Source organism: Anomalospiza imberbis, chromosome 4 (genome assembly GCF_031753505.1).
Source record: "Anomalospiza imberbis isolate Cuckoo-Finch-1a 21T00152 chromosome 4, ASM3175350v1, whole genome shotgun sequence".
Taxonomy (NCBI): Eukaryota; Metazoa; Chordata; class Aves; order Passeriformes; family Viduidae; genus Anomalospiza; species Anomalospiza imberbis.
In genome coordinates, this window is record NC_089684.1 from 34,050,669 (window position 1) to 34,074,321 (window position 23,653).

Genomic DNA, 23,653 nt, shown 5'->3' on the forward strand with positions numbered 1-23,653 from the left:
AAGGTAATAAAATAGAAAAATTTGATATTCCCATTTGAACTCCATTCAAGTGCTGCAAAAGCATATTTAAGCTCACATTTGAAGTTTTCTGGATTTCTGTTCTATGTCAGAACTCCTGCAGAGTTATTTCAGTGTGCTATATGGGCTGTCCCACATCTGTAGGTGCTCTGCTGGGCTGTCCTTAGCAAGACCAGAATTTCCCTGCTTTCTGCAGAGAAAACAATTTATCTGCCAGATAGCCACCTTTGTGGCAGTGCAGTATTGTTAAGACATGTTCTTTTAATTTCATTTACACCTTTTTGTATCTTTAAAAATGCTAATGCTTTAAGGCACCCGTGTTTACCCTTTTTCTCGTTTTTAATTCCTTCAGAAGAAGAGCCTCTCTTGGTAAATGTTATTTCAGTTTCCATGGTGCTCCTTATTACAAATAGCTGCTCTTTTCATCACCAAACGGTGCAATTGTTCCTTTATGATCCTTGGCATTGTGGAAACTTTCCTGCTCAAAATTAAATGTCAAGGAATTCAGCAAGTATGAAAAATCTGGCTCCTTTATGCACATACACATAGAGACATGTGCTCTTCCCTCCGTGCTCTGTGCACCTAAACATTTACCTTCCTTTATTAACATAAAGAGTCATTAATATGCTACCACTGATGTTTCCCAAAAAAATTCAGCTTTTAGAGGGGTTAAAGGGGTAGCATTCCTTCCTGTACCTTGCACTGGAACTGAGTGAGGGGTTTTGTATTCAGGCTATTTGTTGCCAGACTGTGAGCATAAGTAGATCATTTTGGGAATGAAAGCAGCCTTGGCAGCCTGCTCCCTTGCATTCCTCAAAGTGTTGCTCTGCCACTTGCCCTGGCCCAAATTACAAACATGTAACGTTGGTGTAGGCAATAGAAATACACATAGATCAAGGCAGGGCTCTGCTTCCACCCCAGCCCTGCTCCCTGCAAGCACTGAGGTACTTGTGGGAGTGTGGGGAGGGTACTGTGGCAGGCAGCAAGGTTTTTAGTGGGATTGCTTTCACAACCACCGTGATCTCTTTCCCTGGCCATGATATTGTTATGCAGTAGATGATGGCTTAGGTTTCTCAGCTAAATATCCCTCACTGCCCCACTGCCAGCTACTGCCAGTGGTCCATCTTTCCTAAGAAAGGTGATCCTGTCTGGAGAAAGCAGACACTGTTCATAAATCAGGTGCTCAGGGAATTCATATTTTCAAATTCCCAGGAGAGCCCCTGGTAATAAATTAAACTACTTTTGTGCACAATTACTTTACTTCCTCCCCTTTACATTTATTTAAGTCCGGCAATGAGGTATGTGTTGGTATGGAGCAGTTAAGAGGAGGTTAGATTCCCTAGACTCAGTAAATAAAGCAGCTTGGAGGAAGTGCTATGGATTGTGCCTCTTCCCCTTTCCTCTTCATTTCCATACAGGAGCTGGGTGCGGGCAGATGTTTTGTTTTTACAGCCCTTTGTCAGGTTTGTTGTTATGGCTTCCTTGTCTCCAAGTAAGCAATGTGATTTACAAGTGCTTCTCACCATGATCTACACTACTGGCAGTACTGGGAGCACTTCCAACAAATAGACCTCAGAAGAAAAAAAAAAAAAATGGGTGGAAATTTTTGAGAAAGCAGAGGTGGTCCTTTCATCTTCTGGCTGGGAAAGAGCTGGACAATAAAGGTAAGATCTGAGGTTTTGTCTCTAGTGGAAAAGGTCACAAACTTCCTCGAGAACATTAAGGTTTCCCACAAATGAGATAAAAGGAGGGTGATGTTAAATGATGATGTAAGATAGAAACATAGAAGTCATTCACCAAACTCAGGAGTGACAGTATATTTGTATTTGAATCCTCTGAATTTAGATTCTGCTGCTTTTTAAAAGGCAAGCTTTTGAAAGAGTGGCAGACAACCTTTTAACTAGGTTAAATGTTAACCTAAACCTTACTTTTATTGCAATACACTAGGAAAATAACCATTGTCTTCTGGGCATCTTCACTACCATTTCATGTTCTGAAATGTAAAATGCAGATCCTTTGCTAGAGATCCTGCATTTCCCAGGCACCTGGCTGTTCTCTGGTTAAGCCTCCCAGACTAACAATAAGCACACTTGACTTCCTGGGTAGGCCTAGTTCCCTGCAGGTATGACTACAGCAATAGGAAAGAAAAGTAAGCTCCTTGGGACTTTCAGGTTCTCAGGAGGGATGTAACTTGGGGTCAAGTTACAGTGCAAAATAAAAGCCACTTTTGGTTATTCACACGTCTTTTGGAAATAGTCATAAACTTTGTACAATAAGTTTGCAACTGAGGTACCATGAAGATGTTGAACTCTGGCACTTGATGTACTTAGGGAAATAGAGTTGACTTAGAAATCACAGGAGGTCATCAATATTTTATGTTTCAAATCTGTATTCCATTTTTTATTTTAAAGAGATTTAAAAAATTAGCCCCCATAGTAGTTCTGTGTGCTGGCTCTTGTGCTCAATTTCTGGCTCCTAAGAGTGCTCACATGCCTACTATACAAGACATGGCTAAGCAGAGACAGACAGACTAATATTTAGTTCTGTAATCTTAAAAGTCCTTTGTGTGTTTAGCTGTCATCTTTGATATCTGCTGTGTTGACATAGTTTTCTTTGGGAATGCCAGTAGTGCATTCCACTCCATGCAAAATGATTCAGGATCCTGCTTGACCATGAGGAGTGTCTCTGGCTGGTAGTCCAAGTTTCAGAGTTCATTCTGCTCTTCCAAGAAAGATGTTTCATAAAAGATATTGACTTGACAGGGTGGGACTTGACATAAATGAGCACTCTGGTCACACCTGGCTTGGCAACCTGAGTTTGTACACAAAGACATCATAGCCAACTTTAAATATCTACTAAAATAAAGCAACTCCCCTTGTGAGCATAACAACTCTTCTCAGTTTCTCAAGGGCTCTGGACAGATTTCCTTCTTGATGCTTGAGCTGAGCGGGTTTGCCTGAAAGGAGATATTTTATGGAAAAGAGTGCTACCCTGTGCAATTAACACCTAAGTCATAAGGCAGTATTTATGCTAATTAGATTTTGAGGAAAACCTGTTGGAAAAAGTGCTGAAAACATCTCAGAAGTTAATAAAATTTCCTGCTTTTTGCAGCACACTGATAACACAGTATGACCCTTTAAAGTCAGTTGGTCATGGAAGACCCTATTTACGAACTGTAAGCAATTATAATCTGAACCAGTGAAGACAAACACTGAGAAAACAATAAGTAATTAGCACAGCAGAAGCTCTTTTCTTGTCTTGCTAGGTGTTAGAAGGCAAGAAGGCTTTTAAATGCAGACTGTAGCCTGATTCTTCACTCTTTTATCCCAGTGTCATGCTGCTGTGTCTCTGAAGGAAGAGATATGGAACCAAAGCACTGAAATGAATAAGGGGAGCCCTTTAAGACTTCACTCCAGCAGTAGTATCCATGGAGCATGTGGTGGTGCAAATGAGAGTGCAGTTTAATGACTGGGCTTTTCTTTCATTCATTCCTCCTATCAAAATAAAAAAAAAAAGATCACAGGATGACGAAGGGCAGTTATGTAACTGAATATTGTCTAAGCTGCAAGCCCACAGACTGCGAGTTCCTCTGATCTGGAACATAAGGATGGAACATATTGGAAGGCAGTGAAGGGAAGAGATGATTTGCTGATTGGAATCTTCAATAAACAAAATAATAATAGCTTGTCACTGAAGTCAGCAGTTGCTGAGACACTGGTTAGCATGTAGAAATATGTGGATTTGAGAGGTGCTGTGATGATGCCCATCCCTTCTGTCTCTCTATTCCTGGCTTTGATTTAGTACTGGAAAGTGACCTCCTTTGAAGTTTTACATCTGCCTTTTCTTCTAGCAGATGGATGAGACTGTAGTTTTTTCACCTGTTGGCATGGTGAGGACGATTTCACCCCTTCAGTGTAATGTCTTGTCTTATAGGCTGCTTTTTACATGAAAAACATGTCAGGGATAAGTGAGTTTATATCGAAATGTGCTGCTTGCTGTCCAGCATTTGGGATTGCCACACCTCATGGAATGATCACCTGGGAATGGTGAGAGACATAGTCTGGACTCTGGAACACAGCACTTACTAAGGCAAGCCTGTATGTCTTCTAGTCTTGCACTGAAGTCCTGGGAATATTAAATTTCTCTTGCCACTTTCTGAATTTGGTTATTATTTTTCCCCAGTGTCTGTTTATTTGGATAAATTTACTCTTGTGATAAATTTGCTATTTTTCTGCCAAGCTTTGGTGTTATGGGCAGTTCAGTGGATGATTAGATTTTTTTTTTTTTTTAAGAGAGCCAAAATCTGGAAAGAGTTCATTTGGAAAATTGCTTAGCAGATTGCAAATGGTGAATAAATTATTGCACAAGGGAACTTTTGAAGCTCCTCTGGTGGTAAATTTTCAACTAAGGAAATATAGAACATAAAGCATCATGCTCATGAAAATGAAGCAAATCCTAGCCCATGAATCATGCGGGGGAATTAGGATTTCTCTCCTTCTTTACTATTTTAATTCTAAATTTATATGCAAAATTATATGATGTAAATTATGATGTAATTTCATGTAACTTTATCAGTAATTAAGTTATTTATTTAGACCTTTTTATTTATGCTTCCTGGCTGGGTCCTGCTAGTGCAGCTTTGTCCAGGACAGGTGACTATGATGAAAATTTGTAAAACCTGGCTTTGATATGGATGCAAGGAAAACATTTTGGTATGACCTCTAAGTGACAAAGAATGCGACAACAAGGTGCTTCACGGTTGTGAACTCAGCTGGCTTGGAGGGATGTCTTTGACTGTGTGGCTGTCATTTCATAGGAAAAACAACCCTCAGTTGGCACAGCTCTTAATGCTCACTGTTTGCTGTTGTAGAAGTTGCCATTAACCTGGGATATGTGCTGTACATTTCTAGGAATGTTCCTCAGCTGATTTATTGACATGGTTTTTCTCATCCTTAGGTTCTTGCTCTGGCTTTCTTTCTCTTTTTCCTTCTATATTTTTTTTCCTTTTTCTTGCTTGCTCTGCTTTCAGTTTTTTCTTGCAAAAATTTTTGTAGGAGTGGAGATGTACTCTAGCTGATTATCAGAAGGTCTATGATGCTGCAACACTGAAGGTTAAATGCAAAACCCAGTGGTTATCCTGATTAACTGAGCCATATGCCCTAATTCTGGTACCTTTTACAGGCTCTAGAGGAAGGAAATTTGCTTCTAAGCAATATACAGCATTGCTTGGCAACCATTTCAGCCCTGTATAGCACAGGATGGGCTAGCTGTATTCCCAAAGCTGAACTTCTCTGTGATGGTAGGCTCCTTGGTGTCGCTTTTTCTGGGAATCACAAGGTAAATGTTCTCTTTGTTCAAGTGTGATTCTTCATTTCAGTTGCTCTGTATAAAGGGCAGAAGGGGAAGATTTAGCTTTGAATAGCAGCTAGGGATGAGTAAGTCTTAAAAGGTATGGAGATTCAATTAAATTTAAGTCAACTTTCAGCTACATAGAAGCTATCCTAATTGTCTCTCACCCACTTTTTAAAAGACTGTTTAATTATAAGGTCAACATTGTCCTGATTCAGATTTCTTCAGATTCCCTTTGATACTGATTTTCTTCAAAGTTTTCGGAGACGACATGAGTATTGCAAAAAGACTTTCCTGGCAGCAGCTTTCCCTTCTAATCAATTCTTGAATTTTCTCTCTCTAGTCCAAAAGTCTCAGCTGGCTGTGAGGCAGCTGTGAATTTGTTTAACATCAGAAACATGGCTGATCAGTATTGTGGATACCCTGTGTTGTGTGTGATTCATTGAATGCAGAAGTGAAAAGGTGGAAACTGCATTAATAGAGGTAATTTAATGGAGAATAGGACTCAGGTGTGATTTTTCTTATTTAGAGACAATATTTGGAAGTTTGGAGAATATATAAATTATTCCAAGAAAATTGATACAGCAATCGTCTAAGGAAAGGAGGTAGTCTTTATTGCTAATGGCATTACAGCTTTTATTCTAGTGTGGAGGCTGTAGTTCACAGCAGAGAGTCTGATAATGGGATCCTGTTGCAAATTGGGAATTGTCTCTTAAATTCGATGGATAGAAAAGACACAATATAAGCTCTCACTCAGTGGTTTTGCATATGGTTCCTACCTGTCTGCCTGTGTTTTCAGGTGATTTGAGAACCAATGCGAGTCTGAACGGAGGTGCCAGTGAGAAGTGAACCATACTGTACTGCTTATCCCTGAAATCTTGAAACTGGCCTTTTATTTCTGTCTGAATCTGTCACTGGAAGCAGTGGGTAATAAGCAGCACTTGGAAGATTTATGCAGGCGTACACAGCCCTCTGAAAGCTCACTTCTGCCAGGAGACAAAAGGCAGTGCAGCCTGAGCACTTCTTTCCTTCAAGAACAGGGACTTGGGAGCTTAGAAGTCACAGCATCCCTCGTGCTGCTCCAGGCGCTTGGTTATGATTTGCAGCCTTTCTAATGAATATTTGCAGCCTTTCTAATGAATAGTGCTTCCTGACTAGTTCTGGCTTGCTTAGGGGTTTTATTCTTCTGAGTGTGTTTCTTTGTTGGTATTACTATCCAAGGGCGTTAGCACTCTGCAGCATAACAAAGCAGGACTTGCAGTGCTAGGATAATGGTCACGTTTGGAAGCATGATTCTTCGAAGCATAACCCCCTCCCCCCCTCCGCCCCCCCCCGCCCCGTACTCACCCCACCCCTGCCCCGTTTTGTATTGCCATATTGTTTTAGCAGAAGTTAAACTGGGATTTAAATTAGATGTGAATATTAAGTGTTTAGTAAAAGTTAGAACAAACAAAGATAATTTGTTAAGTTTAGCAATATGCTTTCAGTCATTTAAATGGTATTTGTGAAAAAAGTCCAAATATGCTACATTTGGCTGAAAACACTCTTTTTGACGTTGAAGTCAGGGTTGATTTTTCCAAAAGCTTGATGGTTGAAGCATTCATCGGCGATGCAGAAAATACAGATAAAATAACTGCCCTGAGAGGCTTTAAATCCATGTATCCCTACCTTGAATCAGATGCTAAGAGGATTGAATTCAGTTTACACCCAGGTCAGGTAAGAAACTTAACCCAAATTATTGCAATACATCTGGCAACTTACAGACCCCATTTTGACTTATATTATCTATCTAACTTACAAACCCCATTTTGGCATATATTATTGCCACACAGAGCTGCAGTATTTCTTGTCTCTATGACTGCAGGCTTTCCAGCAATACAGCACCTCTATTCTAGGCTCTTTGTTCTAGTCCTTTCTGTCATCTTCTCCATCAACTAACACATCCTACAAGTTGACTGGCTTCCCTTCTTCCAATTTCTTCACCTGAGATGTGTGCATGAGGTAGCCGTGGCTTAATACAGTATAATGATGTCTACCCAGATTTGGTGTTACATTACTAGCATGATCCTCTTACGTACCTGTGTGTCTGGGTTAAGGGGAGCATTTGACACCATGAGGTGGGCAAGATGCGTAACAATGATACTGTCCTGCTTTCCTTATTTATAAATCCATTTATATATTGAGTCTCAGGGTTAGAGCATGTTTTCAGCTCTTACAGTCATACTGATGTGAAGGATCTATTTGAGAAATAAAGTGAAGAAGAACCTTAAATTCTTACCTGGCTGTGTTTCTTTGAGAAAAATATTAGAAAAGAATGGATCTTTGTGTTGGTTTTCAAAATATTTTTTCCTTTGAGGTGATTACAATAGCCCTTGAGAAATGTGCTTGTGATCTCTTCTGGAATACCAGAATTCCTAGTTCTGTCTTTCCTTTAGCCACCTGCTGGGGTGACCTTCTTTAAATATGGCAACCTCTCCATCCCTCCAAAAGCAACCTTAATGTAGACAGCTGGAGGGAACCAGCCATGAACGAGGAGCTCTCAGCTCTCCGCAGAGGGACCATACATCTTGGAACTAAAGGATTGGTTTCAGATCTGAGTTTTTTCTTGGTGTGATGTATATACCAATAATATTCGGTGGAAAGAGACTAGCGTAACACTTGGGGTATCTGGGTTTTTCTCCTGACTCAAATGTTTGCTTGCAGTGTGGCTTTGGACAAATTCACTGTGCCTCTGTTCCTCCTTTTAAAAACAGAAATAATTCTGCTTTTCTGACTAGGACATGCTATATAAAAGTTTGGCATTATTATTTATTTGTTTGTTGTTGTTCTGTCTTTTAGGTAGGACAGCAGGGGGTTGTGCTTTTCAATACCATTTGTGCTGTGCTAAATTTACAATTTTGTACTGTTTCCCTTTCTGTCATGTTCTGCTCTCATGTTCCCCTGAATAGTGAGAGAGATCTCCGGGATGTGGTAAGGTGTGTAAAGGAAGAAATACACCCAGGAGGAAAGGGCAGAATTTTGCATGCTGGATATTTTGGTATCCAGGGGAAGATGTCAAATGCCTCCAGGTGTTTGGGATTAGTTTACAAGTCAATCTGAGCAGGCAAACTTAAATGGGAAGTGGGGGACCCATGGGAAGCATGGGGGCCACAAGCCCCTTGGTATCCCCAAAGAACTCCTCCCTCAAATGGTTTCTCACCTTTTCATTACAAACTTATTTCCTTTGTCTACAGGGTTTTGTTTATTCCTTTTTTGACTGGTAGTTTCTAATGATGATATTTTGGGATCACCAAACGTGCATTCACCATCATTAGTGGCTTTTTCCCATGTTATTTGTTTTATGTTCAGGGATTAACAACCAGATTGCAAAATAATGAGCTGCCTTGTGTATTTCAGAAACATACCCCTCGCAATATGCATTTCAATGATTATCGTCACAGTTGGCTATGTGTTAACAAACGTGGCTTATTTCACTACAATCAGTGCTGGGGAATTGCTGCTTTCAAAAGCTGTAGCAGTGGTAAGTTACAGAAGAAAAATACAAGGATATATTCCTGCTGCAGTTATGTTTGTTGATATTATTCTTATTTTCAGGCTGGACACAAAAAGATTGGGTGGACACATCCAGGAAGGTTTTAGTATGGCAGCACTTATTAGCATCCCAGTGAAAGTTGATTTTTGACTGATTGCAGTGGGATTGCAGTTCAGGCCATCAGTAGCATTTATAATGTAACATTGGACTGTATTAATTTACCACTTATAACACAGTCAATAAGACTTACATTTCATAGACAAGCACATGCTTGAAAAATTCCTGGGAAGCAGAAATTACAGATATTTATGGAAGAGAGAACTCTGAACTATCTTGTGTAGCAGAATACAGTAACTTTGTCTCTGTACAATGTGTGTCCTGAGTACTTGGGAAGGGGGTTACTGTGAATACTGGAGCTCATACGGGAAGGAGTTGCAAGGCAACCTGGCTAGGAAATGCTTCTTTGATTGTCCTTGCTGAATTGTGGTGATGACACTGATTTTTATATTTATGGTATCTGAGTCACAATGAGGACATAAATAATTCTATTTTTTTTCCAGTAGTGATACTGCCTGTAGCTATTTCAATTGATGTGAGTTTTGAAAAATGACCAAATTCTGTACCTAATGGGAGGTCTAGAAAGAAAACATTTTATAAACACGATGAAAACTCTGCATGTTGCCTGTGGTGCCCTAAACTCCAATTAAGGCTTGTCTGCTAACCTAAAAGCCTGAAGCCTGGATGAATAGACTATACCACTGGGTGGTACCAGCTGAGTGCAATGAAGGCTGTAGAAAAAAGGTATTAGATGTGCAGAACAGACTTTGATCTATTCGGACTTCGTGTTCTTCTTTGGAGCCATAATGGTTTAAACTGACATGAGTCAGGGCCTGATTCCACTTCTTCATCCTTGCTTCAACTTGAGACCTTCCACATGCCCTCGGGAGTAAAGGTAGGACAGCTTAGCTATAGTAGCTCTGCTCTCACCAAAGAGGCAACAAATGCACTGCTCAATTTTCAGTGAGGGATGAAGAGAATGGGTATAACTAACACCATGATAAATTGTTAATAGAGGACAATTACTTTCCCATTTTATGAAAAATCATTGTGTGTTTCTCTCTCTTTTCTAACAGACCTTTGCCGAACGACTAATGGGAAACTTCTCTTTAGCTGTACCCATGTTTGTTGCTCTCTCCTGCTTTGGATCTATGAATGGTGGCATTTTTGCTGTCTCCAGGTGAGCACTGCTGATGTTCCTGGGGGTGAGGGCTTGGGAGACATACTGAAAATATGGAAGCAAGGGGAAGGGAGAGAAGGGTTTATTCCTGTAGCAGGATATGATAAATGACTACACTGCTTACCAAGTGTAGGGCTTTTTCACACTTTGTTTGGGGTACTATTTTTAAAATCCTTTGAATGGTTTGGAAATTAATGTCTCTGAGACTAGCCCTTAATCAGTGGCTGCTTTTTTCATGTAAAGGAGGAAAACTGGAGGGAAAATATTAACTATTTCCCAACACCAGTCAAGGGACATCTTCAGAGATGGTTTTGATTTCTGCATATGGGTATCTCCTGCCAGTATTTTCATTTAGAACACCTCAAAGAAAACTGAGAAGTTCTGCTCTGCTCTGTGACTTTCATGAACCACTTTGCGTACTCACAGTAATGAGCACATTTAAAGTCTGTCCACATTTATTTCCCACCAGGATGTTCTTTGTTGCATCCCGTGAGGGTCACCTTCCAGAAATTCTCTCCATGATTCATGTCCGCAAGCACACTCCTCTGCCAGCTGTCATTGTTTTGGTAAATCATACAAACAAATGTTCCTGCACTAGAATTCATATCATGGGCTTGTTCTAGAGGATTCAAACAGAATTTGGGCACTGCTTGAGTCTCATTTATTAATGTGAACATGGGCTTTGGGCAGGGCAGAGGACAGGAGAAGGAGGAATGAGATCTGTGAGTTGTTCTTATTCTATCATCTCCTCCTTGCTTTCTTGCCTATCACTGCAATCTAATTCATATCTTATTGTTCTGAATTTCTAAGAACCTGCTAGTGATGAGCTAGTTCCCTTTCAGAGAAACAAATTCCAGTTAAACAAACAAAAAAGGGATTCAGTTAACTGAAAGCTGAACTAAACATCAGCATCTAGGAGTACCCTAAAGGCTCATTATACTACCTTATAGTAAAAAATGCAAGCAGTTTTGCAACTAAGATAATAGAGGGGGAACCCTCAGCTGTCCAGCATAGTGGTGATTAAAAAATGAGAGAACATATGCCTGGGAAATAGTCTGTAAATTTTCTCAGGAAAACCATTGGTGCTTTAGTGAAAATCCTATTACCGATTTCTAAAATAAGCAGCAAAGGTAAATGTTGGTCGTGTGTTAGCTTTGCAGACTAATTTTTATGGTAAAATGTTAGGACTAAATGTCAAAATACCAACTTCAAAATTCAGTTTTCATAGTGCCAGGAAGATTTTCACTTGACATGCAGTCTTCATAATCATGGGTATTCAGCCCCTCTTTTGTGATCAATGACTGCAGTGTATCTGGACAGGCCTCTGCCATATTTAGGGACTTATAGCCAAAGCAAAAGATGCACCTATGAGTCTATGCTACTAAGAGCAAATGCTTGTGGAATTTAAATTGGTTTTTGCTCTTGAGGCCTATAAGCTCACTGCTGAATTGTTGAATTTTATATGTGCACATGTAACCATAGGTTTTGAAATTTTGAAAATTAGGCAGTGTGATTATGGTGAAATGTTTTAATGACATTAATTTTCTATAAACATTTAGTTTGCATTTTATTTCTTTGGGTGTAGTCATACCTTGTGGGTAAATTGCATTGACTGTTTCTTTTGTGGAATGAAATGCACAAAATATATTAATATATTATTTATTTTCCTGACAGACATTTTCCACTATTGCATATGGTCCTGCTACACCAGTGCATTGATTTCCTTTGAAGAAGTCAGATTCTCCTATGAAGATGGCTTTCCTCCAAAAATTGCAATTTTTTAGCTCACCTTACTGCAAATAGAGCAGTGGCAGGATATATTCTACATCAATAGTAATTTTAACATTTCCCTATTTTATTTCTCCTTCAAGTTCTACACACTGTAAGAAAGGAAAGAGCTTTTGAGGATAAACTGAGAAAATGAGCATGTGTTTGAGACTTGCTAAATTAAAAAAACAAAACAAAAAAAACCCAACACCTTTTTTTTTAATTAAGAAATCTGTTTATGTGTGTATGTTGCTAGAGAAATTTTCCAGTCTGACCATTCACGAGACTTCCTGGCAATCACATGCCCAATGCCAGGTATGTCCCAGCTGGGACCAGAGCCCCGTCACAGCGGTGGCTTTGGTGACTCGATGGGTCACCACTGGACTCCTGCACATCCCACTCACCAGCCAGGTTTCCCCACTGCTTTGAACCTGAGTTTCCCATGGCAGAATATCAGATGTCTTGTTCCATAAAGCCACTTAGTGCTAGCACAGGAACACAGAAACAGCTGAGCTGGTGCCCCCGAGGAGGGACCCCCGACAAAGGAATCCCATTGCCTTTAATACTCCACATTCTCTCCACAAGTCTTGCTCTTCCTCCCAAGTCTTTGGTTCCTGCTCCATCTCCATGTCCATCTACTTTGCTGGCTTCACTGGTCTTCATCTGCTCTTGCTGTATCATAAGATATCTGTTCTTCTGGCTGGAGTCACCAATCTTTCATACTTTTTGTTACCTCAAACGCTGGCTATTCATGGCCCCTTGTCTCAAGCTTCCACACAGAGCTCAATTTGCATTTCAATCTGCATCTCAATTTGCAAGCTGAGCTACCTGGACCAGAAGTATTCCTCACCAACATGAGGAATTTGATAGATGTGTGTTGTAACTCATAGAAATCATGCAATCTGCTTGTATTCCTGCTTTCTTGTATTTTTTCTTGATTGCTTTCCTTCACTTGCATTGTTGTATATAGCTTGCATTATAGTTATAACTGAGATTTTAAACTTTTAGAGGTTGAGTCTGTAGAGAAGAAATCTTGCCCAATATAACTTGGTGGTACAATTTCCCTTGACATTTACATAGGTATCTATATGTAATGAACCAAGTACTTTATAAGTCATTAGAGGTTGGAAGCCAGGGAACCACATTTGAAATATTGATCATTCTGATTCAAATCCATGTTGTCTGCACTGCTTTGAAAAAAAAGGAGAGAGAGGCTGTGAAATGTAAATAATACAAATTATTTTTCTCTTTGTAAAGATTTACCCCAGTGTCTTACTGCATCTGCAGTTGATTTCACCTGTTGCCTTGGTATAAACCTGAAAGCTCTCACTTCCAGGATTTTCTCTCTTGCTGAAGAATGAGGGATATGGTGAATTTGACTTACTCCTTCATGCCCAAATGCAAGGACATTTTTTTGTCCAGATACTACTTTGAAATAGATCCACGTAGCCTTCACTAACCATCTTAACTCACTACAAAACACTCTAGTTTATATATAACCTTCTGCCTGCCTCACAGAAACCTTGTCTCTCAGACTAGATTTTTTTATGAGGAACTGTCTTTATTCTTGTGTCCCCTCTCCTTCCTGCTCTTAAGTAGCTACCTGAGTGACAGCTAAATTCTTCCTTCTTCTCATAAATATTTGCATTTACAATGTGTAATAAGTCTACACTCTGCAAGTCTGCAAGACAAACCCAAGCTGGTGGCAACCCAGTGTGCCCAGCTGGCGTCTCATGGTGTGGAACTGCCCCTTGCCATGTCCTCTTTGCTCACTTTCCCTGTGAAGCCCGGGGGACTAAGACTTCTTCCTTCCACAAAACACCTAGAAATTTCTGCTTTCATATGATTAGATGTGACCAAAACTTAACTGTTCTTATTATTTACATCAGCAATGAGCAAGTAAACCTGCAGTGAGCTTATATCCCATAAGAATGCTGCCCAGGATGCTCCAGCACTTTGGTGGTGCAGTGTGCCTCTGTATTTTTGTCTGGGTCACAGGGGACAGATTTGTATTCACTATGTGTGGCCAGTCAGGACAGATATATATTGATCCAAAATGGTCTCAGGGGACATCTAGACATTGATCACACACCTGATTGTATGACAAAGGCAAGCCTGAAGTCTGTGGCACTCAGGTGTGTGCATAAGTCTGTGCTGCTTTTCCCTGTGGAAAAATTTGACATCACTGCTGTAAAATAATAGAGATTGATCTACTAAACCCCTCTTATGCTCTGAATTTCTTTTGCAGCACCCTCTCACAATGATAATGTTATTCAACGGGGATCTCTACAGCCTCTTGAATTTCCTCAGCTTTGCCAGGTGGCTTTTTATTGGACTAGTAGTTGCTGGGTTGATTTATCTCAGATATAAACGTCCTGATATGCCTCGTCCTTTCAAGGTAACATCTGCTCTCTACTCTTTTTTACATGAATCCTCCCTCCTCTCTGTTCTGTAGTCAGACAGCAAGGGAGCATTTTCTGATGCAACAAGCTAACTTCTTTCTCAGGAAAAACCGATTTAAGAGGAAACAGTGTTTGCAGTGAAGACTGAGAGATTTCCTGCAAGGTCCCCAGTGCTACCCCAGCTGTGTTCCATTCTGGAAAAGAATTCTTGCCTCTTCCCTATGCTTGGGGGCAGAGACTGAAGCTGCTGTGCAGAGATGAAGGCGTTTGCTCAGTTTTGCTTGTCTGTTATCTTCAGGCTGTGTGATGTGAGCTGTGTGATGCAAGCTGTGTAAAAATACCTTGAGACCTCTGCAGTCACAGAGGGCACAGACTGCAAATATTGGGGTTACATGTGCCAAACTGATTTGCAGCCAGTCCTCTATTTAGTGTCTCTTTTGATAAAGGCCTGGATAATTTTATGACCAAATATACAATAACATGACCAAAAAGTCATGTCAAGCACAAGAATTTATGAGAGAGGGCATTTATGTCATTGCATATCCAATATTAAGTAAACCAATTTTCTGTGCAAATAAGTGGTTAGTGTGATTATTGTAATATTTGGCACTTGCAGTGGATTGGCAGACAGAGTTATCGTGAACCCTGAAAGAAAATGCTAATAGTCCAGCCCCTTGAATAGTAGCTATTTTGGCCTTGGTTCTGCTATTTTTCTTGCTTGTTTTAAGTAGCATCATACAAAGTAAGTTGTCCCATTATGTATCCACAAAGATAATATCCATCATCAAAAAACTGAGAAATATATCCCTATTTAGATGCTGCCAAGAAGACTTTTTGTGAAGAACTAAGAATGTGTATTGTTGCATTTTTGTAGGTATATTAGTAAATAAGGAGTGAACAGTACAACCTGTTTCACTTTGATTAAAAAAAAAAGTTTTGACAGTGCACAAAAGAACAGTAATGCTTTGAGACATGAAAGGCATGAAAGGAAGAGAACAATCTCCGAGGAATTCTCAATTCTCCATTACACTTACTGTCTCATAAGCCATGCCTGTAGGCATTTCCTTCAGAGAGTTGCTAAGAGAGTGATTGTATTGGTGCTCTTGAAAATTAAGCAAATAAATTTGATATGGTTACTTTGTGTGCTTTCGACAGTGACACTGGCAATGCCATCAGTCATATGGTCAGAAAGTGCTTTTTCAGTTGCTGTCAGGTGCATAACACTATCAAATATCTTTATCACTAGTCAAATTGCTGTGTCATTTTCTCTCTTCCTGGTAGATTTTGATTTTTACCTTAGGAGGAAAATCAGTATGTTCTTAATAGTTTTAAAAGGTGACTTGAGCTCCTGGTTGTGTTTTAAAATGTTTTCTAATGGGTAATTATGAAAACTGAAATCTTTACTGTGGTTAGAGCTGGTTGCTTATATGTTGGGGAATTAGAGGAAGGACTTTTACAGTGTAACTTATTTACAGTCTTTACATTTAAAAGGAAGTAAAACACTGGAGTGTTTTAGAGTGTAATTAAGACACTTCTGTGGTACTCACTGCCTAGCAGTTGGCAGGGCCTGGCTTCTGCAGTCACTGACATTTGTGTGCCTCCTCTAGATACCCTTATTTCTCCAGAACTATCCTGTACTGCTGGGTCTTATTCAATTTACATTTTATGGAAAGTTAAATGCCTTAGTCATTATTTTACAATGACCTTATTATTTAATGGTTCTTTTTGTGGTTATTTTTCAGGTTCCTTTATTTATTCCAGCGTTGTTTTCCTTCACTTGCCTCTTCATGGTTGCGCTGTCACTTTACTCTGATCCAGTGAACACAGGGATTGGATTTGCAATAACCCTGACTGGCATTCCTGCCTACTACCTCTTCATTGTATGGGACAATAAGCCAAAGTGGTTCAGAAAGCTTCTAGGTAAGTCCTGGTGTGGGACTTCTCACAGTCATGCTGACTCCAGGAGTTTCTCAGAGCTCTCCTGTGTTGTGAAATCTTTTGGATTGATGCTCTCAGCTGCTGTGGGCTGGGGGTGACAACGCAAGTTGCTTTTGGGCGCATGCTCTAGCATTGATCTGCCAGTGGCAATCAATGTCCCCTACCTAAAGAGGTACATTCACAGCAAGGCTGTTCTTCAGCCAGTGATTGATTTTAAAGGACTGATGCTTCTTCCCTGCCCTCCCTTACAAACATCTAATTCCTTTTAAATCACCATCATCTTCTCCTGACCCTGCATCTGGGCTAATAAAGGCAGTACTGCACCCCTTGGAGAATCTGTTTGGAATCTTGAGCAAAACAACTGTGATATCAGGATGAGCTTGGTGTTCCCTACTGACACCATGTGTCTGTGGACCACTGAGGAGTGTTTGGAAAGGGACTGGAAGTGTCTGGAAGATTCAGGCAGGTTTGGCATGGGGATATTGTCCTTAGCAGTGGCTCCTGACAGGGTGATAGCAACGTATACCATAGCTGACATGCCTCTATGGAAATTATTTCTGTGCTTCATGAAGAATGACTTCTGTGTGACTTGGCTAGTAGTATTTCATGCCTGAAATACACTGAGAATACTTTCTGAAACATTTCTGAAAGGTTTTGAAAGGATTTGTGGAAGTTCTGATTGGGTTAGAGAAGGATTATTTGAAACACTTCAATTAGAAGTCAGTATCATTTATTACAGCTCTTCATTCTTTTTTTTTTGGGGTTACTAGGATGATAGGCTTCCAAACTAAAGGGAGTTTTCAAAACATGAAATAAGACTACTGGCAAGATAATTCAGGAATGATGGATAATTTATTAAACAAAACAAAATTTCTTTTGCTGCAAAACTAAAACTCAACCTGTGAAATCTTTAACTAAAAATAGTTGATTTCTATAGATGCTGAATCAAAAGTGCATATTGTTGATTTAAAATGAGCTGCTCAAAAGAAAAGAATAGTCCTTTTATATGTAATTACAGTATAAACAGTTGTATGTATTTTCTAGATATAAATATGTTATAGAGTTATATCCTATCTGCTGTAGAATATGTGAATTTCTCTCTCAATACATGCTGGGAAGTCCATAGGCAATAGGGCAGAAAGTATTTACAACAAAAGGTGTTAGTTTAGGCTTGCAAAATCTTAATTTTATAGCCAAAACATTATAAATTACTTGCATTGTCCCGGGAATAGGTAGAAATCTTCAGTACAAATTAAAGCAGTTGTATGCAGAAGGACATTCTATTTAGTAGTTGGGGCTTAGTGTGTTTATAATCTCTCAGTCTTGACATTTAGGGTCTAGGAATTTTTCCCTTATCAAATCCAGGAGCTTCTTTGGCATTTTCTGTCATGTCTCAGAGGTTTTGGAACACAGCTACTTGAATCTTTGGCCACGGGATGACAGTGTTGAACTACATTTATTGGGCAAGAGAAAGAATATTGTCTTTAAGGTAGACTGGATAGATGTGAAGATTTTTCTGCCAGCTGTGACAATGAAGGTGAATAATTTCTAGCTTTTGAGATAACACAAAATTTTCCTTCTAGAAAGAAGTCTGTGTGTCTGTGTTGTATCTATGGATGGGCATGGTGTACTGGCTGAGAGAGGAATGCAGCAGAAGCCATTTAGTGAGGGAAACAGCTTGTTTTCTTTGCAATTATCTCAAAAATAACAACAGTAATGATAGAAAACTGATGCTGACAGTTTTGAGATGGAGCAGAGTGGAGACTTATGTGTGAAACAAACAGATTTTTCTTTTCCGTAAGAAGAAGCAAAAAACGTTCTCTGTGGAGTCATTAAGCTGGCATTATTTTGGGAGACCCATTGTATAGCCTGAGAACATTTACAAAAGGTATCGAATGAGGATAAATTCACTTAAGGTACCTCTGTCAGATATAGAAAAGGAATTGGGTGGCTGCTAGCTTGATATTCTAACCTTGAAACAATATATCTTACATAGGCATGAAAGTGCCTCCAGACATGAGGTAAAGGACAGTATAAAAAAATTGGATTGTTATTTAATCATTCCATGTGATACCAGAGGGAAGTAGGAGCCTGCTAGTCTGAACACAGTGCTGTGCTACCAATACTGTTCCCAAGTTGCTTAATGTGCCCAGATCAGCACATGGGCAGCTGGTGTTAGGCTTTGAAAAGTCACCGTGAGGCACTGACTGGTCCAGCTGCCCAGCTGTGCTTCAGCAGCACAAGATGGCTACTGCTCATAAACCCCATAAAGTGCAAATATCCATGGGTACGGACCAGTCCTATGTAAGGTCAGAAGGCATATCCTGAATAGGTTTTGTAAGGACCCGAGGAAGGGGATATTTGAAGCTTTCCCCCCTGTCAGCCCCCCTGAGCTGCTAAGCTAGCCCAGCCTTGGGGGATCTGCAGGGATACGAAGCTTCAGAAACCAGGCGAGATATTCGCAGAGGCTCAGTTTCCAGGTGTTTATTCTCTGGAGAGAAGGAGGAAAAAGAGAATGGACAATGGCGGTGGGGTTTTTTATCTAGGGTCTGGGAGGTCTGGGTTATCTGGCTCTGGGCCAATGGGGTACAAAGAGGAAGTAAGGATCATTCTAACAGTCACAGCTATAGGGGTCTTCCAGGAGGGTGATACCATTCCACAGGGAAATGCAGCAGATATTGAGCAGCCAGAATGAGTAGTAAGATAAAAGAGCCAGCCTGAAGATACATGTACTTTTGAAAGGAGTTTCAGGCTGATTACATTAGCAGGGCCCTCAAATAGATTACCCAACGAATCCTCTCCCAAGGCTGAAAGTCTTTGTTCTGTACTTAGGGCATTTACATTGCCCATTCTCCTTATAAAATTGCTGCATTGAACAAAAGGTAACTGTACAGCTTGTAGGGTTTGTAGATTCTAGGATGGTATTTTGCAATGAGAATAACATTTTGTTCTTTCCTCTTCCAAAGGAATTCTGCTGTAGCACTAGATGTGCTGGGACAAATAATTTTCAGCAGGTACAGGCTTCATTTGACCTTTGCATTATTTCTTTTTGTAAAACTAATGTGAAAATGAAAAAAAGTTAAGCCTAGCAAATCTTAAGCAGAAGATCAGTGTGTAAAAGTATGCATCACCAGCACGAGAATGCTATCTGCACTTCCTCAGCTGAAAACACAACCTTAGAATCACACTTAAAAACATCTATTTCTTTACAGTGGGTTGACTTGCAAACAGGTAAAAAGTTGAATGCTACTTTTTATCGTAGCTGAGCCCTTGCTGGAAATGCGATCTCGTTATATAACAAAATATCTCTTCCAGGGTTATTTAGCAACACCAGAGGATAACACTTTCTCACTTAGGACAAAGTGTTATATGCTCAATTTTCTTCTCTTTGTTGAGTTTGTGGTGGGATGCATGGGAGATTATCTCAACATTTTGTTGTTACAGATTTCATGTCCAGTCATATATATATATATATATATATATATATATATATATGATAAAATTCCTGCTTTCTTTCCTCACCTAAACTTTATGTGGTGCTTGTGTGGATAGAGGGTCTGGAATTTTTTAATAAAGGCTGTCCCCTGGGACCCATTTGCAGTGAATTCTTCTCTTAAAAAGGGAAAATTAGGATTTAAAGTGGGCTGGGGAAGTTATCTGCACTGCCATGGTGTGTTAAGTTGTCTTGTGGCAAATGTGGAACTGGTCGTGTAATTTTAGGCACCACTCCAAGCAGACAACATAGAGGTACTGGCTGGAAACAAATTGGAACATTTTCATAGGGGAAAATGCTCCAAATACTGATTTATTCTGAGTACATTGCAACCAAAAACTGCAAAGAATGCCAGCTCCCCCAGCTTGTCTGCTCTGCTGTGGCTTCATCTCAGGAGATAGAAAAACTGCTGCATGGAAATGGAGAACTGGGCAAGGTCTTGCTGCTAGTGGGTCTGTCCATTTAGGTGAACAAAATCACAGCCAGCTCTAGAGATGCCCACGATTTCCCTCTGCTGCTATGCCCTTTTCCAAGACCTGTCATGCCACTGCTCTGCTTCATAAAATTCTCTTTTTCCCTTTGCTTGTCCTCAAAGCTGGAAGGGCTGGGATGAAGCCCTGCTGTTTTTCTGCTGTTGGCTTTCCTCCTGTCTTTCATCCCTGCTACACTCAGCCCAGCTCTGATGTCCCATTACAGGTAGGGAAGGCAGATCGGAGGAAAATGCAATGCCTGGAGACTCCTGGCCTCTCTGCCCCTATCAGTTTATAGTCTAAGGGCAACCTGGCTTTGCACTGAACTGGTGACATCCAGAGAGAAGAGGAAAGGATGGTAGAATCTGCCTTAGACAGAAGATCAGAGAAGTGGTTTCAGTTCATATATTCTGTGAGATGCTGCTACTGGTAAATTAAGTTATTTGAATTCTTCCAGACTTTTATTTCAACATAAAATCTTGATAAAGCAAAGCAGTTATGCAGAGTAGTCATTTTTAAAGATAGCCTTTAAAAGCATGCAGACTTTTATTGAATAAGGTTATACATCTGTACCCTTCCATTATTATTGTATATGCACAGCCTTGGATCAGAGGCACAGAAAAGAGTTAAAAAGAAAATGTTGAGTTTAAATGATATATGTGTATGTAATATATATGACCTGTGTGAAGTCTATGTGCAAGTAGCCTGTATAGAAGGTAAGATAATTTTCCTGACTTCTTCTTCTTAATCTCTCCTGCAAAATCTTACCACGTGTATGCTTTTATCTTTGCAGGCAGGGTAACCACAACATTGCAAATCCTCTTGGAAGTCATCCCAGCAGAGGAAGATCAGAAATCATGATCATCATGTGCAGCATTTCGGCTTGGTGTTTCATTTCTACCTGAAAGAAAAAGAGTAGGGAGTTTTTCCCCCTTCCTAATGTGCTGCAAACTGGAGGAACAAGTCACAGTTGCAATGGATACCAAACAAGTCCCTTAACAGAAATTGCCTTTTATGATGCTGTTGCAACATTTTTTTGGACATAGTTGGTCTATATGTAGAAAGCAAATACTTGTGCTTGCCTTTTATGCCTTTTATGAGATTACCAGAAATTGCCTTTTATGATGCTGTTGCAACATTTTTTTGGACATAGTTGGTCTATATGTAGAAAGCAAGTACTTGTGCTATGAGGGAACTCTTTACTGTTTATTTTGGTATAGTGTCTTATTTTTACAAACTGTAAGTTCATCGTACTGGGATTTTGTTTGCCTTGTCACTGAAGATAGGTTTAAGTGATGTGTAATAGCTGGGTGTACTGTGAAGAATGGATATTGCTTTCTGTTCTTGGATATCTCAACTCTCACCAGAGCAAGGCTGAGATAAAGCTGCTGAGTTTCACATACTGCATTCTTCCCATCACTCTGTTTGGCAGCCTGATTTGGCGTCTTTTGACGTACCGGGAGCTCCAGCACACAGACAGAAGCACCACTCCCCAGACCTTTGTGATGGTAAACTCAAAGCTTCTTCATTCCAGAGTTCTTATACCATAGCCAACAGAAACATTTTTTGAGACTTAATATTTCTGCCAGTGGGGCAGAAAGATCTTAACACAGGAATTTTAGCAGTGATTTTATGCACATTAAATTTTTTACCAGGCTGGAATTGATCACTGGTTTTACCAGAGTTTGTGTACCTACACACAAAATCCAGCAAGTTGAGCACTGACCTTCAAATGAGTCAAAATATTTGAAGATTGCCTCCACTGCTGTATGAATTTTTCCTATCTGATAGCATATGGTCCTGCAGTTATCAGTCAGGCAAACTTGATTTTAAAGTTTTGTATCAGTGTTGGTGGGCAGAAATAGATGTCACTTGGTAGGAACATGGTAAAGACATGGCAATAAATGCAATACTTTTTTATTAATAAGGTATAAGGCAGGCTACAGCAGATTTGCTGATTTGAGTAGGATGTGTGCCTGATCTGTGGGCTTTTCACTCAAGCACACTCCAGTTAACAGAGCTTTGGAACACTGAGGAACATGTGCTTTTCCTGTCTTCTCATGGGTTTTATCTCATTAGAAACAGAGAAAGTCCTTCAAAACTGATAAAATAAAATTAAATTCATCTCCAGAGCTATTTTTGAGCTGAGCTCTGGCTCAAATATGAGCTGAAATTTTACCCTTTTAAAAAGATAATTGTATAGCTAAAGAAGTTTTTTAATATTTAGAAATTCAGTTTTATATGCTTAATGACTACCTAACCTTAAGGTTAAGGTTTATTATCACTCTGCTAAGAATATAACACCTAACTATTGAGTGCACTACTATTTGAGCTGTCTGCTTTCAGCAAGTCACGTTTCATGAAAATTCTTATGGAACTAAGCAACATTTAACTTCCTAAATTGGGAGAAAAGCAAAACTAATAGCCAGAGCACTACAGTAAAGGGAGACTGTGTATTGTATATGTATTGTATATATCCAGAATATCTACTGCTTTAAAGGTGTACAGTAATATGTCTTAAATGTATACGTGTTTTTTGATTTTGTATCTCTGTGGTGGAATTTCACAAAAGTAGGGAAATGCAAGTAACTGCTTATGGAGAAGAGCAGTAATTTAAGACAAAGAAAGTGTTTTGCAAATAGTGTTTTTCTTTAAATGTTTTCTGCTTAGAGTAATTTAGTGTTATTTGAACTTTTTTTTTTAGGCAAACATTTTGAGAGAGTTTTTTTTTTGTGCTGACAGTGGATTTAGTACTTACCTTTGGGTAACAGTTCTGCCTTTGAGGCCATCTCCTGTCACCCCCGCTCATTGGGGTTTGGTCTCTGTCCCCCTGGAGCATCTTTAAAGTGCACAAACTCTGCTGCTCTCTGACAGAAATAAACTGTCTGGTACCCTGCAGGGGTGCACCTAACCTGTTTCTCCCCTAACGAATGCAAAGTGCAAGGGATCCAGAGCAAACCACTTCCAGAGCCACAGTGGATGCAACTTTTTCACTCTGACTGTTTCATTCCCATGTATACACTCCTGTTGTGCCACATTACTTGAAAATTTGAATTTTGGCAGTATTAACTTGTAGAAATAAATGGGCTCCATAAATATAACTGAATGTTGTTTTATTTTCCCATTGTGGTCTTTAAGGTTTAGAAATGTTTCTGAAGCCTGATTCAATGAACATATCTTTACTAGCTTTAGTTCATGTAAAGGGTTAATTTATCCCAAGGGAAATCCTAAGACTTGTTGATTGAGAAGTTGTATATTTTAGGAAGGAAAAAAATTACATGCAAAATAAAAATCTGGGGTTTTTGAAGGTACACAGAGATTTTAATTTCAGGTTTAGTTTCTTTAGCATATGCAAGTGCAGCACAAAATAATGTAATTGGGTTTCCACTGTATTATGAAAGTCAGTATAAAGGATTTTTATTACATTTGAAAGTGAGGCATATCTTC

The 23,653-nt window shown here is 39.6% G+C and overlaps 1 protein-coding gene across 5 annotated transcripts in view; it reads left to right on the forward strand.

Annotated features, from left to right (window-relative positions):
- Positions 1–21,279, forward strand: part of SLC7A11 (solute carrier family 7 member 11) — a 64,659-nt gene extending 43,380 nt beyond the window's left edge. For all 5 annotated transcript variants that reach the window (XM_068187876.1, XM_068187874.1, XM_068187877.1 and 2 more), the window contains 6 exons: positions 8,764–8,887; positions 10,033–10,136; positions 10,606–10,702; positions 14,152–14,301; positions 16,048–16,225; positions 21,000–21,279. In XM_068187876.1, the coding sequence (XP_068043977.1) occupies positions 8,764–8,887; positions 10,033–10,136; positions 10,606–10,702; positions 14,152–14,301; positions 16,048–16,225; positions 21,000–21,067 (721 nt within the window). In that variant the 3' untranslated portion in view covers positions 21,068–21,279. The remainder of the gene's footprint in view (positions 1–8,763; positions 8,888–10,032; positions 10,137–10,605; positions 10,703–14,151; positions 14,302–16,047; positions 16,226–20,999) is intronic.
- The last annotated feature ends 2,374 nt before the right edge of the window (positions 21,280–23,653 follow it).